This window comes from Clavelina lepadiformis, chromosome 5 (assembly GCF_947623445.1).
Source record: "Clavelina lepadiformis chromosome 5, kaClaLepa1.1, whole genome shotgun sequence".
Taxonomy (NCBI): Eukaryota; Metazoa; Chordata; class Ascidiacea; order Aplousobranchia; family Clavelinidae; genus Clavelina; species Clavelina lepadiformis.
Window position 1 is genome coordinate 17497511 of NC_135244.1, and position 13591 is coordinate 17511101.

Here is a 13591-nt window from a genome sequence, read left to right on the forward strand (position 1 = left end):
GCTTTGTAACTTTGACGTGTCGGAAAAAGTCAGATGATATCAAAAGGCCTTATAGGCTTTGTAGCCTATATACAGTATTAAAGAAGTACAATACAGTATCCTTGGAATTGGGAGGAAGTTACTTTCTGCGATGAGCGACGTTTAATGCGATGTTGCGTAAACGGCCTTTGACCCATTTAAGTCAATGCAGTTTTTGCACTTTTTGCAGTAGTGTCCCATTTCCCCCCAAGTTGCCCCAGTTTTGTGCTTGCCAATCGGCTCACGCTTTATCAATATTAAAAAATTAGTATCGTTGGAATTGACAGGACTTTCTGTGTCCGCGACATGCTTCGTTTTTGACGAAGACCCAACATAGATTCAACTACTGGTGGCGAAACTTCCCTTGTATTTGTTACGGAATAACTCGTCACGTACTGTCGCAATTACAGTAAAGTTTCAACAGAGGCCGGAGCGGGCCTTCCTACGTATTCCTACGCCAGAATTTAAGTTATTTCTTTAACTAGGTTAAGAGATAGCAAGGTTCAAATCATAGCTGGGCAATTGCTCTTTTTAACAGCGCGTTACTTACCCTCACGCTCTTTTTGTCGTCCCGAGTCTTTTTAGTATTTCTAAAGTATATGCCCTATTATCACCATGATCACGTCAGATTGTTACTTATTAATTGCCTAAAGTTAGTCTCAAAACAAGCTTCCCTTTTTCAGAGCATATAGCGTCTTAAAGCAGTGAAAAAATTTAGATTTTCAATTTAACTAAATTTTTTATGAAACTGCTTTTATTTTGTGCTTTCATAGTGTTTTTTTTGTGCAAAAAAAGAGCGACGATCGAATAGCACTAAAATAGGAGCGTGCCTCTGCTCCCGCTTCCAAAAAAGGAGCGCGTTCGTTCTCATATGTGGTTCTAATGAAGACTATAAATTATTTCCTAAGTTGTGTTTTAGCGTTTACCAGACGCCAGATTATCGGGATTCCCCTTCTTTCTCAGGATTTTGTTGTTTCGTTGAGTTGGTCCAATTTCAGTCCCGTTATGAAGGGATTGTTGGTTTGTGGCTAAGGTAGGTTTCATGCTTTTGGACAGACTAGAGTTAAGGGTCTTGAAGTCATTTTCCCATTAAAAAGTTCTCAGTTTATTGACGGAAATATCTGAAATTAGTGTAATGAATACTAGAAAAATGCGTAGTTTTGACTTTCGTAGGAGGACTTCCCCGGAAGTTGATGACGTAGGAAGGTAATTTTTGTGACGTCTCTTCTAATGACATCATAACTCGGAGTATTTGAGATGGTTGTGCCTTGTTCATTTCTGCACTAGAGTCTAGTGTATTAGTATAGTAATCTAAAGAACTTGCTACATTTGCTCTTACTTGCCTTATAACACTTATAAGCAATGCCGTAGTGGAGAGGGTGTTCTCTCTATTAACTTGCATAAAAACTAAAGCAAGAAATAGACTTCAGCTGTCTCTATTGGAATCAACAATTAGAATTAGAGCAGAACTCTTGACTTCTAATAAGTGCTGTAAGGAATTTGTTCCTTCAACCAAAATGTTGAGTAGATTCAAAGCTGACATTTTATATTCTAAGAAATTCTCTACTGAGTCTATCAACAATGAAGAGGACAACCTTTTTGAAGAAGAAATTTTTATGTAATTTATGTGTAACTTGTGATTAAATTGTAATTTTGTGGTTAGTAAAATTATTTGGCTTTCTTTGGCTTTTATTTTTTCTCATCTTGGCTTTATTTGATCACTGGGATCTGGCAACCCTGCACTAGACCCGAATTTCATCTCATGTTTGAATAGTCAAGTACCGTACTTTGTCTCATGCACATCGTCTATATGGCCTACAGCCCATCTCCCGCGCACTAAGCAAACATATCTGATTATCAATATGTGCGATAAACTTTTAGCCTACACTTTCATGGCGTTTGTAAAAAAAACACCAGCAAAGTTGGCTGCCTGAATGCAGTCTTATAATGAATATAGCATTCATGCTTCAGTGCTATTGTGCCAAGATTTGTGCTTTTCAACCTTTGCATGCACAATTTTTCTTCAAAAACTGCCAAACATTTCAGTCAAGCACTCTACAGTCATGCTGATCCTTTATGGAAGCTTGCGTTTTAGTACAGGGAGATTCAGCCAAAATAATTAAGATCTCTGTATTAAGCAGTGATCGAAACAATTCTTTATGGTCATGATACAAGCTAAATCAGTAACAGTGCAAGTCCAAGTTGAGTCATTTAATTACATTCTCAAGTTGAGTCAGTAATGTTTATTAAGTCCAAGTCTGAGCCCAAGTCTTAACACGTACTAAGTCACAAACACATGACCATTTACGATATATTTTTTGTTTTAGATTGATAACATAAGGCTTTTTAAATACTCGTAGTGTAAATATAAGCATAAAATCTGAGTTTATCCATTTCTGGCACTTTTGCACATATACAATGAAAGTATGGCGTAGTGATTTTTGACTAAATTTTTTCACAAATGAATATTGGTTATTTGGTTTACAGCAATTTAAAATAATGGGATATTAATGTCTTGGGACTCGAGTCAAGTCAACCGAAATTTCCACATTAACAAGAGTCAATTCATGTAAAGGCACTAAAACACAAACAAGTGAAGTCTTTCCACAAAGCTAACTTGAGTTTTTCCATCTCTGGTTTTATGCCACACCAATATTAAAAACTCTAATTACTTTTTACCACAACTAATTCCTATTATAATAAATGGAGACCATTATAAGGCCATTTCAGATGGGAGGGTTTGCTGTGTTTTGGTGAGAAATCTCATGCACAACAAGAAGAAACAATAGCTATTATTTGTACAACTAATATTATTCTTCGCGCTCTTGTTAAACTATCCAATCTGAAGGCCATTGAATTCAACGTGCTTATCCATGCCACTTTCAAGTTACAACTGTCAAGAAATGAAACTAATGGGAAATTCACTGCACTTGCAATCTTAGTAAGCGTGTCACTTGTGATATTTTGTGACACAGTTTTTTGAAGCCACACCAGAAATGTTGTTTAAAAGATGATATTTACACCACTGGCTTCATGGTATTCGCCACACCGGAGATCTTCAAAGTGTCATACAAACTTTCCATACAGGTTGTTGGTCCGCCGGATAATACATTTTTTTCTTTATTTGCAGAAATTGATTTAAATTATATAACTGGAAGATTTTTTTTCACCCACAATCTCTCAGTCAGAAACAGCCTGCAAGTGATTACGATTTGAAATGAAACCTGCAAGGCAAAATCAGCGATTGGGACATAATTTTTTGCCTTTCTGTGCTGGAATTGCATGTGGAATTTTTATTTCTATCTTTCTCTTCCTACTCTTTGCATCACCTGCGATTTTTCACCAACTCCTTCCCGGTGGAGGCAGGGTTACTGATTCTGATGAGTACAGTCGAAGTTTAAATCCAGTTCAACATGAGTTTGGTCACAAACAGCCAGGTTTGTTGGTTTTGTTATTGAATCTACCTTTACGGAAATGCATGTGACTTGCAGGCTTGAGGGCCTTAAACTTTGTTTGTAAGAAACTTTGTGTAAGAATCTAGATCATGTTGGAAAATTCGCTTTCACTGTGCCAGGTAAGTACATCAATAGAGTTTGTGCCAAACTTTACACCACATTGTCAACAGAATAAGTATAATATAGAATATAGCAAAACAGCAATGGTGCACTTCAGTAAACTTGCGCATAAGTCAGTTTGTTTAAAATTTACATCAGTCTCTACTAGATAACTTTGGGCTTGGAAAGCTAATTGTGATATGTTATGTTTGTTTGCAATGCGATTTTTAGAAAAGCTTTAAAAGTATCTAAATCCGACATACAAAAGTAAACTAATATTTAAATTCTTATATACTTTAAGGAGGTAATGATGTTTTGGGAGTGGATAGAAAGTTATCACAGGATGAAAGGGCCTTTATTCCCTCTTCAAATCAGAATAAATCAATTCCAATTCAAGTGCAACCTGACCCGATTCTAGTTGAGGTATGCTTTCCTTGCCGAATGCATGTTTGTTGTTGGTAGTTTTGTTTAGTATATAATCGAAAACACAGTTTTTAGATCAAGTTAAATACCACTACTTCGAAACAATTCTGGAAAATATAGCAGATTTTGGCAATAGATTTAATGTGCTAAATCCAAAAGAAACCCTTGATGACGTTGATGTGCACTGTTTTTTCATGTTCATTAGTATAATTTGATCTTTAAAGACGAATTGCACATGCTTATCGGTATCAACATGCAGTTTGGACATATAAATAAGATTTGCAGATCTTTTGCATGAGCATGCCTCAGTTAGTGTTGTGGCTAGGGATGGGCCAATATGACCCCAAACCCAAATAGATTTGTCAAATAATGCCTGTGTCAAGCTTTATGAAAGATTCAGGCGAATACGAATGACTAACCCACATACAGTACAACATAACTTTATCGACTTTGGTAAAAATGATGATCTGGTTTTCGAGTTGAGCTGAAGTAAGATCAAAATTCTTTATGTTAAATGAAGGTCATTTACGTTATGATTTTCGTGTTTTTTTTCGTAATTATGTTTAAACATATATCATACAGTTAAAACAAAACTCTTCGTTTTACATCATATTACAAGCGAGATTTGACAAGTTTTTATTGAAATTTTAGGGATTTGCACTAATTTGAATACATTTGGGATTTTTTTATGTCAAACTTTATAATATTCGGGTTCAATCTTCTTCCTTATAGCACATGCTTTGTTTTAACTTCAAACAAAGAATTTCAATAAAAAATTGCATCACAGGACCCAGCTTGGGAGTCGAAACTGTCACCAGTCCATATACCTGGTTATTTATCTCAAGAACTTAAGTTAAAGAAGAAAGTTTTTGTTGCCATCTTAAATCCGTCTATGGCAACTGCACCCATAATGAAGCTACTACAAAAAACTTGGGCAAAAGGTTTCATAGGATTAAAAATAGGGTTTTTAAATTGTGTATTGTTATTATGTCGTGACATCATGTGTATATAATATTAAATGGGGTACATAGCTAAAATATTGATTCTTGGAAAAACCTGTTTTAAATATGATTGATAAACGTATTGTGGTAAGATTGTTCATATCATATTATTAAATTTATTACATGCATGTACAATACATATATAGACTGGATACATAGTGGAAATGGAGATATGACAATCTATACTCCAATGGGCTCAGACGTTAGACAAAGCAGTGAAGTAAAAGTTCATCATCTTTCAGGTAGTCTGACACATACAGAAAACATTTTTGTATTAATTTTATTTGTAATTTAAGTGTTTTGATGTAATTAATATATAGTTTATTAATGGACTCATTAGTATGCTGATTGATTTTACACACACACACACATTTATATATGTATCTATTTTTTGTCTTATTTTAGTCCTGCCAAAAGATGCTCTTGTGCCAAGCAGTACAATGCTTTATCAAGCACTTGGCGATTTATGCAGTCAACACATAGACACTCACCAGCATTTTTTCATTGCAAACAGCAACAGTTATATTAACTTGCCGCGATTGCTAAACTTCACCAATCACCTTGATGAGATGAAATTGCTATGGATTGGTAAATGTTTTTTAATAAAAATGTCTCATGGTGTCAAATAATGAAGTGTAATATGTTTTGCAGCTCTTTCCATTAGACTTGTTAGAGACTTTGACCTAGTCACATCCATATGTCTGTTTTGCTATATAAATTTGTCTTAAAAATCGCTACTGAAATTACGATTTTCCGTATTTTTACAGGGAAAAAGGTTATAACTGCTCCTGCACAGAAACAGTTTACCAATGATCCTGAATTGTACTGTGCCACTGGTCCTGGTTTTCTTTTGTCACGAAATGCATTGCAGATGCTCTGTCCAAGACTACAGACTTGTCAAGTGGAATACTCGGCAGATGACGTTGATCTTGGTCTGCTTCTTGGTAGATGTTTGAAAAGGTTTTTAAACATAAACTGCACCTATTCAGAAAAGGTTTGAAAATATTACTTGGTAGTTCCGTGGCTTATATTTCACACTTATGTTATAAAACTGTCTAACTATATCTTTAAACTGAATAATTTTAAGTCTGATGTAGTTTATATAACTTTAATGATATTTATTTATTATCATCATCTTGTATATTGTGTTGCATTACTTAGTGAGATCTTTGATAGCATTTAACAGATTGATGTGTCTTCAAAGGATTTTTTTTATGAAATGGTCGACCATTTTCTTGACCCATACTCTGACACCTGTCCCTACAAAGAAAGTATATCACTCCATCCGGTGTCAGATGAAAACTCTCTTTTTAAACTGCATCATTTCTTTCTGAATCAACAACTTAATGAAACAAAAAGGTTTCTTTTCATGAACAAATTTGCTTGCTATTTGTACCATGTTTATAGTTGTTTGTGCAGGACAGTACTGCACTACAAGCTGGATCTGTCTATGTAATTTTAAGAAATGTTGATGAATAAAATTGTACTGTATTATGAAAGTTTTAATTGTAGCAATAATGCAGTAACTAGGAAAAGGTAACAGACAAGCCATTTTGTTTGGTTTAATTCTAATCATGAAATTATAGAATGAATGAATACTACCACAACGTGATCCAAAACATGGATCGTGTTCTTGTGCAAGAAGGTGGAATGGCAGATGATAGGCTTATACTCGGAAGGGACGGCAATGCCAACAGGTCAATTTATTTTTCATAATCTTCACTTTTTAACCTCAGAAAAATTGTATGTCATTTTAAAAACTTTTTTTACTTTAGGTACCAGCATGGTGATGTCATAACCTGGGACTTAATTGAATCAATTAATAAAGGTAGTTACAAGCTCTACACCGTTGATGGAGGCCAACCAAGTAGGGATTTGACTTTTTCTGATGAAATAGTTCTCAATAAAGTCAAGAGCATTGCAAAGAAACAAATGGAGGTAATCAATGTTGTCCTAACTTCATTTATTGTTGTATTTTTCAAGAATTTATTGGATATTGTCTTCCCAAACAGGATACTGATGGCATTAGAGGTAGATTATCGACTGGCAACGTATTTCGAAGAGTTGTGCCTGGCGTTGGTTATCAGTACATGGTTGACTTGAGGAAAGATAACAAAGAGGTAAAACTGTTGCTAGCCCTATTTTCTTCCTACTTTTAAACGCTTGATTTTCATTTGGTTTTGTTGTTGACATTTTATAACTTATTCCCTGCAAGAAATCACAATTTGAATGTCTTCAGGTGGCAACTGTTTATGTGGACCAACCATACGATCGTATGCAGGCGGTATCCACACATCTTGCTCCAGACGTCACTGTTAATTTTGTACTTCCGCTTCAGGATGGATCTCCATATTTCAAGGAGTTTATGCAGATGTTTGAACAGGTTTCCTTATTTCAGCAAAATGTGTTAAAATGCAGGGATTTGCAAAGGTTTTATTTAAAAATGTTTAGTTTAAGATTTTAATTGATAAACTTTATTGCATATTGTGATTACTCTGTTTTGTGTTTATTATATCACATAGTTCACTCCTTTTAAATCTAATTTTTATTAATTTAAGGCTTGCATGTCGGTTGAACAAGCAGAAAAAATATCACTTCTTGTCATATTGTACGTGTCGCCTTCGTTCGATCAGCAGAAATCAGAAACCCTCAGTCTTCTAAATTTGTATAAACAGAAGTATCATCACCTTTCACTTCGGTATTGATATATCTTCCAGTACATTGTTGTGAGCAGTATGACAAAATGTGCTATACTTTGTGCAACCTTGCATCGGTTGTCTTTTTTAATAAACAAATTTTTAACTTAACTTTGGTTTTTGCAACCAGATGGATTAATGCTCAGGCTAAGCCATATTCCCATGTGGAGGGCACTGCAATGGCAATACAGGCCTTGCATTCAGATATGAATGATAAAACACTTATTTGTTCAACTCACCTTTTCACACAGGTAATTGGTTGTGAATATGATTATTGATTACTGTGCTTGTGCACAATTAACATATTATTGAGCAAAACGTAATGCATTTATATGCCTGCTGTGAAATACGATTTAAAATTTACATGTTTTATTAAATATACTTGGTATTCAAAATAAGATAAAGTATCATTTTCTTTTACTTGATCACTAAATGACGGCTGTGAAAATTCTCATGGTCGAGCGTATTATTTACAGATGTCTCCTGAATTCCTCCATCATGCGAAATTGAATACGATACATGGTGAGCAATTATTCTTCCCAATCCCATTCCAACGTCTCAATACAACCGTGAGTTATTCTGTAGCAGCTTGTTTATCATTTGAACGGTTATCAACAATTCTATAATGGAGCTCTGAAATTTGTAATTTTATTGCACTAAAGTTGAAGCTGATGGCACAGTTATGACAAATAAGAATGTTTGCAGGATGAGAATAGCGAAGAAATTTCAAAATCCAACGGATTTTGGAGAACATTTGATTATTCCACATTCTGTGGTTATAAGCAAGATATTACAAGGGCTTGTGGTGGTGAAGCATTCAAAAGGTGAAGGAAATGTTCTACCAAAGTGGAACCTACCAATTTTAACCCATTTATATATTACAGTTTTAATAAGCTTAGATAAACATATGTTACAGTGGAGCGGATTTGTATGAGCAAGCATTGACATCGGGTCTGGATGTCTTCAGAGCTCCGGAGCACGCTTTATCTGCGAAATGGCATGAAAGAGACTGTCATGACGTTCACTTGGCAAAATCAGAACAGAAGTTTTGTGGAGAAATGTCAAAAAACCTCCATCTTTCAGCAAGTGTCATTCTACGCTAGCTTTGCTATAGCTCTATGTTCTTAAGTCATACACATAATCTGGCTGTGCTTAATAGTGCCTATCATTGCCTTATGAATAGGCCTAGGACTTGAAGTGCCTAAGTTTTTTTCTAGAGCGATTGGATTTCGTGGATTGTCATCTTCTTGCTTTTATATTCATTACAAATAATTTATTTTAGTTCGTGTATCTTGTATTAGTTTTATATAATATAAGTTTTCAGTTTGTATCTGTGGTACTAAACTACATACCGTAGGTGAAACAGTCTTCTTGGTGCAGTATTTTGTTACTTTTTTATATTGAAATTCTTCAGTTTTTGTGCAATTGTTTGTTGCAAGATTGTGATTGTTATTCTCAAACAAACACTAAATGTGTGTTTATTGCATCATAGTTACTGTGCTGGAAACAGCAATCTGTAATGTTTGAAGACAAGCTACACTATTATGACATATTAGTTGCTTGTATTAAGTCATATGTCGCTTACAGTTTGTAATAAATATTTAAATTTTCAGCTTTGCACTTCCAAACCTTTTCTGTTAATCGGTTTGCGACCTTAAATCCTAGTTGAAAGACAGTTTAAGTTAATAAAGAAGGGTTAGAAGCTGTGGTCTAGCTCATATCTCATATCATATCAGCTTATTTCACAGTGCGAGATTTATTATTAAAGAACTTTAACTTACTAAATTGTTTTAAAAATGAGCACAAGTTTGAATTTTATACACGGTCAATGAGCAGCTCATATTAATGGTGGCACGTCTGGGTCATCAACAAAATCTGGAGAATTTTCTGGTTCTTTTATGTCAGGAGTCGCTTTTGATTTTGGAGTTCTGTTTGGTGATTCACGAGCAATGTTCGCAAGATTATCAGAAAAAGATCGTGCTTCTCTTACTTCCAGTATCTCACGCGGCTTCTCTGGTGTCTCCGTTTCAACTTTTGTTTTCCTGAACATATGTAGGTTAGGTGTGTTCACGAGAAAGTGTACTTTTTAATACGTTATTTAAAATTTATGGCTATTGAAAACAGAAGCTGTTCTCTTACACACATATTCAAATAACACCTATACATCACAACTATACAAAAATATTGTTTGTAGTAAAAATGACAGGTGCCGTTTGAACTTTTGCAGGATTTAAAAGCAGTAAACAAGTGGCACCTACTAACATGACGTAGTTTTATTTCATTGAAACATCAAGACATCAAAAAAGTGACAGCACACAAAATCCTTCAAACTTAAACTAAACAGTTCATGTACTGTAATTTGTATACACTTAAAGTTCAAACTACGACGTAGTTGACATACCTCTCTACATCTGGTCTTAGTGCAGGTACAGGAGGAGGGTTTAATTTCGGCATGGTGACGATGAGGTGTCCTGTTATCTGTGAGCGCTGAGCTATGCAGCTGTCTGGTTTAACTTCTTCAAACAATACAAGCTGCAAAACCGAGCCTTTCATAGTGACACGGACATACCAGGGCTGGACATCAGCATCTGAATAACAATTTGAACTTGGGTAGTAAAACTATGTAAGCGTTGGCAATTACCATCTGTGACTGTAATTGTACAATGTTCCCTGGTCTGTGAATAACAGTTGGAAAAATTACAGCCTAACCATTCGTACAGATTAAGCACCTATTAATGATGTGTCCATGTATTTATAGCAAGCAACATCTAACACGAAAGCAGAGTCATCTTCAGTTTCAGTCAATTTAAAATCAATTTTAGCTTCATTGACATTCAGTGGTTGGCCTTCCTCATTGAAGTATCTTCTTTCACGTCTACAACATGTCAATATAACACATTGAAAACACTTAAAGTAGAAAAATAAATATAAACAATGAAATGAAATTGACGACAGGACTGAAAGAAAATTTACTTTATCTCTGGTTGTTTAAATTTACTGTCGTGGGTCTTGTCACGGTTTTCCTGGATTTTGTTCTGAATTGAAGTTCTTGTTTCAGGAGTATAATCTACTTTTTCATTCCAGAATTCCTGGTCTTTTTTCTGTTTTGTTTCTTCATCTTCATCTTCCGAAGGTTCTAAAATGATTTTATTTTATTCAGTATTGAGTTGACGAGTGTATCCAGTCTATCAAACAGGAGGCAGAATACTGTTGGTTACAATAACACTTACCGTCATTATCTTCGAGTTCAATAGGCTTATTTTTAGCTTCTTCTTTTTGGAGCGCTCTTTTCTCTAAATATTCATTTTGCTGCGCAACGATTTTTTCCCTGTAAAAAAATAGTTCAAGTTTTTCCAAAGCAACAGCTTTGGCAAATTTTGTACCAACGTAGCTATTGCAGATTACAGATCTACACTATAAAATTCATTCTATGTCCAAATCTTTGTGTACATGTGTAAAAGTGAAATCTACTCCTTGCCTGATTGATTTCAGCATTTGCATCGCTTTTATCCTTTCAGATTTTTCGATTTCATGTCCATCTATCCATCGAAGTTGTGGTAATGTAGCAACAACATACTCTTTATAACCTAATGAATTAAATATCGTGCTAACTTTGATACTAATGCCGGAAACCTCACTTGCACTGACATTTATCAACAAGTTTACTAATTAGTGTGAGAGATTATTCCTCCAAATAACTAATCGTAAAATTTCAGAAATATGTTATGTAAATTACACAGAACAAAATGTATTATTATTACCATCAAACTGGGTACATGGATTGCCTGTTAGGTATAAATCTTCTAAAAAGATGTTGCCTTTCAAATTTTCAATACTAGTCAATTCACCAATAAAATTAACTGTCAGGTCTAATTTCTTCAATGATTCACATGCCTAGAAAAAAATTAGCATGCATTTATGCAACTAAATGATGTTCTGTATCTTTAAACAAGATTACATGCATTAGATCTGGAAGTGAAGTTTTCTTTGATTTTTCTTTATTTTTATTATCTAAATATGTTAATGCTAACCTTAAAAAGTTAATAACCATAAAGTTTTGCATATTTGAAACAAATCCTTTTGGATTTATAAAGCGAACTATTGATTTATTAGCTGGGAATTTTGAAATGAAAAAATTTGTCCTAGGCAAATTGAGTTTAATAGACGAATAGATAGATATTTAAGTACTATGCTTTTAATTATAATTTAATAAATAACACACACACCCATACATACTGGGCAGTAAGCTCCAATTTAGTTTTAGCTAGAAGTGTCATTTATTTTTGAGCTATGATGCCAAACATTATTAAAAGTTTGGCAAAACTATAATTGAAATTTCTGAAACCAAAAACAACCTGAGAAGTAAAGACACTTACTTGCAAATTTTCAATTCTTTCCACATTATTAAGTGCAAGGTTTAAGTATTCTAACTTTTTCAGTCGACCAACATTTTCGATTTTACCTACAAAGATATGAAAGGAAACTGCAATCAAGCGACAAAGCTACACATATCAACAGAAAATCAATCAACATGCATAACTTGATAATATAGTTCACCTTACCAATCAGGTTATTTTGTAGATAAAGGATTTTTAAATGCCGACACCATTTGTCTAAATGTTCAATTTTTCCTAAGTCCTGCTGATGCAAAGATAATTCTTCCAAAGAAAATATTTCACATTCATTATGTTCAGCTCGTTTTCGAACCAATTCTTCTGTTATTCGCACCATTTAGATAACAGAGTTTTCATCTCAAAAAAAGCTTTTCATGTGTAGAAGTTGCACAGCCTACACTGCTCTCAGGCTGTGGACATTCCTATTGCTGCCTTGGATTATATATATTAGTAAGAAATAGTGATCAATATTCAAATGACTGTCTATAGTATCTAGGCCTAGACTATCCCATACAAAAAAATTACATCTACAACCTATAGACCACGCCTCCACGGGAACAGTCATAATCTAGGTCACTACAGTTTGCAACTTACAAAGCTGAAAAGACTAAAACATGACGTCTAAGAACCCTTGGGCTAGTACCCTGACAGCCTGAAGTGGAGAAGCCAAGCCTACAGCCGGACTGCAGATTATGGCAATTTTCAGCAAGATCTTGGGTGCGCCAAACAACCAAAATTGACAAATTAGATGCGCAAAAATCCTCAGAAGCAATGGAAATGCTGTGCACTTAGGTGCGCAATTACACAGTAATGTATACGCTACCGGTACAGTTTGGCTTATTCAGTCTTTAAATAAATTGAACATTAAGTGTACAGAAGTTATGTCCAAACCATTAATTGTAAAATCGCACCTAAGTGTGTCACTGAAGCTTATGAAAAGCAGTATTGAGGGTCCCTATGCCGAACTCTACAGTCTGTGGGCCTACTGTACCGTACACTACTGCAGTAGGCTAAGCGGCTACGCCCAAGAAAAGCAGATCGAATAAAGACGGCCTAATTTTAATTGAAAAGATCATCCTCTTGTGATTTGGTGATAAACAGATAGATTTCTGCAAACATAAATGGTCTAAAACAGGTTAACAAAACTGCATTTTGGGCCTAACTAACTTTACTCCCTGATTTTTCAGCCAGATTTAAACCAATGCGCAAACTGTCATTTCGATGTCGTATACGGGGAACTCCCGTTTTACATTTTTTCCCACTCAGCAAAACGAGAATGTTTTTTTTGTCTATGGAAAGAAAAAAGAAATGGTCATGGTCCAGCGGTATTCTATCATAGTTTGCTGCTCTGCTCTGACACTACACGGAATGCAGAATGCTAAGCATCTTGGGTGAGTTGTAGCTGCAATGGCTTGCGAAAAACGTTGGTAATTGACTATAACATCGGCAAAGAACATTTGCCAGATGCGTTTGTAAATAGTATGGTAAAGAAAGAATTAAATTAA

At 34.7% G+C, this 13591-nt stretch overlaps 2 protein-coding genes across 3 annotated transcripts; one reads left to right on the forward strand and one right to left on the reverse strand.

Moving 5' to 3' along the window:
• The first annotated feature begins 1013 nt into the window (after positions 1–1013).
• Positions 1014–9304, forward strand: LOC143459874 (chondroitin sulfate synthase 1-like). 2 transcript variants are annotated; one of them, XM_076957182.1, is made up of 16 exons: positions 1014–3455; positions 3874–3995; positions 4783–4936; positions 5143–5238; positions 5402–5584; positions 5764–5990; positions 6183–6355; positions 6583–6693; positions 6772–6934; positions 7009–7116; positions 7236–7379; positions 7555–7694; positions 7823–7943; positions 8169–8261; positions 8398–8516; positions 8609–9304. In XM_076957182.1, the coding sequence occupies exons 1-16, from the start codon at positions 3236–3238 to the stop codon at positions 8793–8795; spliced, it is 2361 nt and encodes a 786-aa protein (XP_076813297.1). In that variant the 5' UTR covers positions 1014–3235; the 3' UTR covers positions 8796–9304. The 2 variants fall into 2 exon arrangements, with proteins under 2 accessions (XP_076813297.1, XP_076813298.1); XM_076957183.1 differs by having other exon boundaries at positions 1015–3455; positions 6201–6355.
• A 128-nt stretch (positions 9305–9432) lies between these two features.
• On the reverse strand, positions 9433–13265 carry LOC143459876 (dynein axonemal assembly factor 11-like). Its single transcript, XM_076957184.1, has 9 exons — positions 12255–13265; positions 12069–12154; positions 11454–11586; positions 11171–11279; positions 10923–11020; positions 10666–10828; positions 10422–10567; positions 10094–10280; positions 9433–9734 (listed from the first exon to the last, which is right to left on the reverse strand). Exons 1-9 carry the CDS (start codon positions 12421–12423, stop codon positions 9530–9532), a joined length of 1296 nt encoding a protein of 431 aa, XP_076813299.1. The 5' UTR covers positions 12424–13265; the 3' UTR covers positions 9433–9529.
• Between the last annotated feature and the right edge of the window lie 326 nt (positions 13266–13591).

What these genes read in the sequence shown, in the direction of transcription:
- LOC143459874 (XM_076957182.1), top strand. Translation starts at nt 3,236, where the DNA reads ATGAAACCTGCAAGGCAAAATCAGCGATTGGGACATAATTTTTTGCCT. An exon ending in CAACTCACCTTTTCACACAG is followed by an intron (nt 7,944 to 8,168) that starts GTAATTGGTTGT and finishes TATTATTTACAG; the next exon opens with ATGTCTCCTGAATTCCTCCA. An exon ending in TCCAACGTCTCAATACAACC is followed by an intron (nt 8,262 to 8,397) that starts GTGAGTTATTCT and finishes GAATGTTTGCAG; the next exon opens with GATGAGAATAGCGAAGAAAT.
- LOC143459876 (XM_076957184.1), bottom strand. Translation starts at nt 12,423, where the DNA reads ATGGTGCGAATAACAGAAGAATTGGTTCGAAAACGAGCTGAACATAAT. An exon ending in TCTACAAAATAACCTGATTG is followed by an intron (nt 12,155 to 12,254) that starts GTAAGGTGAACT and finishes ATATCTTTGTAG; the next exon opens with GTAAAATCGAAAATGTTGGT. An exon ending in AAAGAATTGAAAATTTGCAA is followed by an intron (nt 11,587 to 12,068) that starts GTAAGTGTCTTT and finishes ATTTTTTTCTAG; the next exon opens with GCATGTGAATCATTGAAGAA.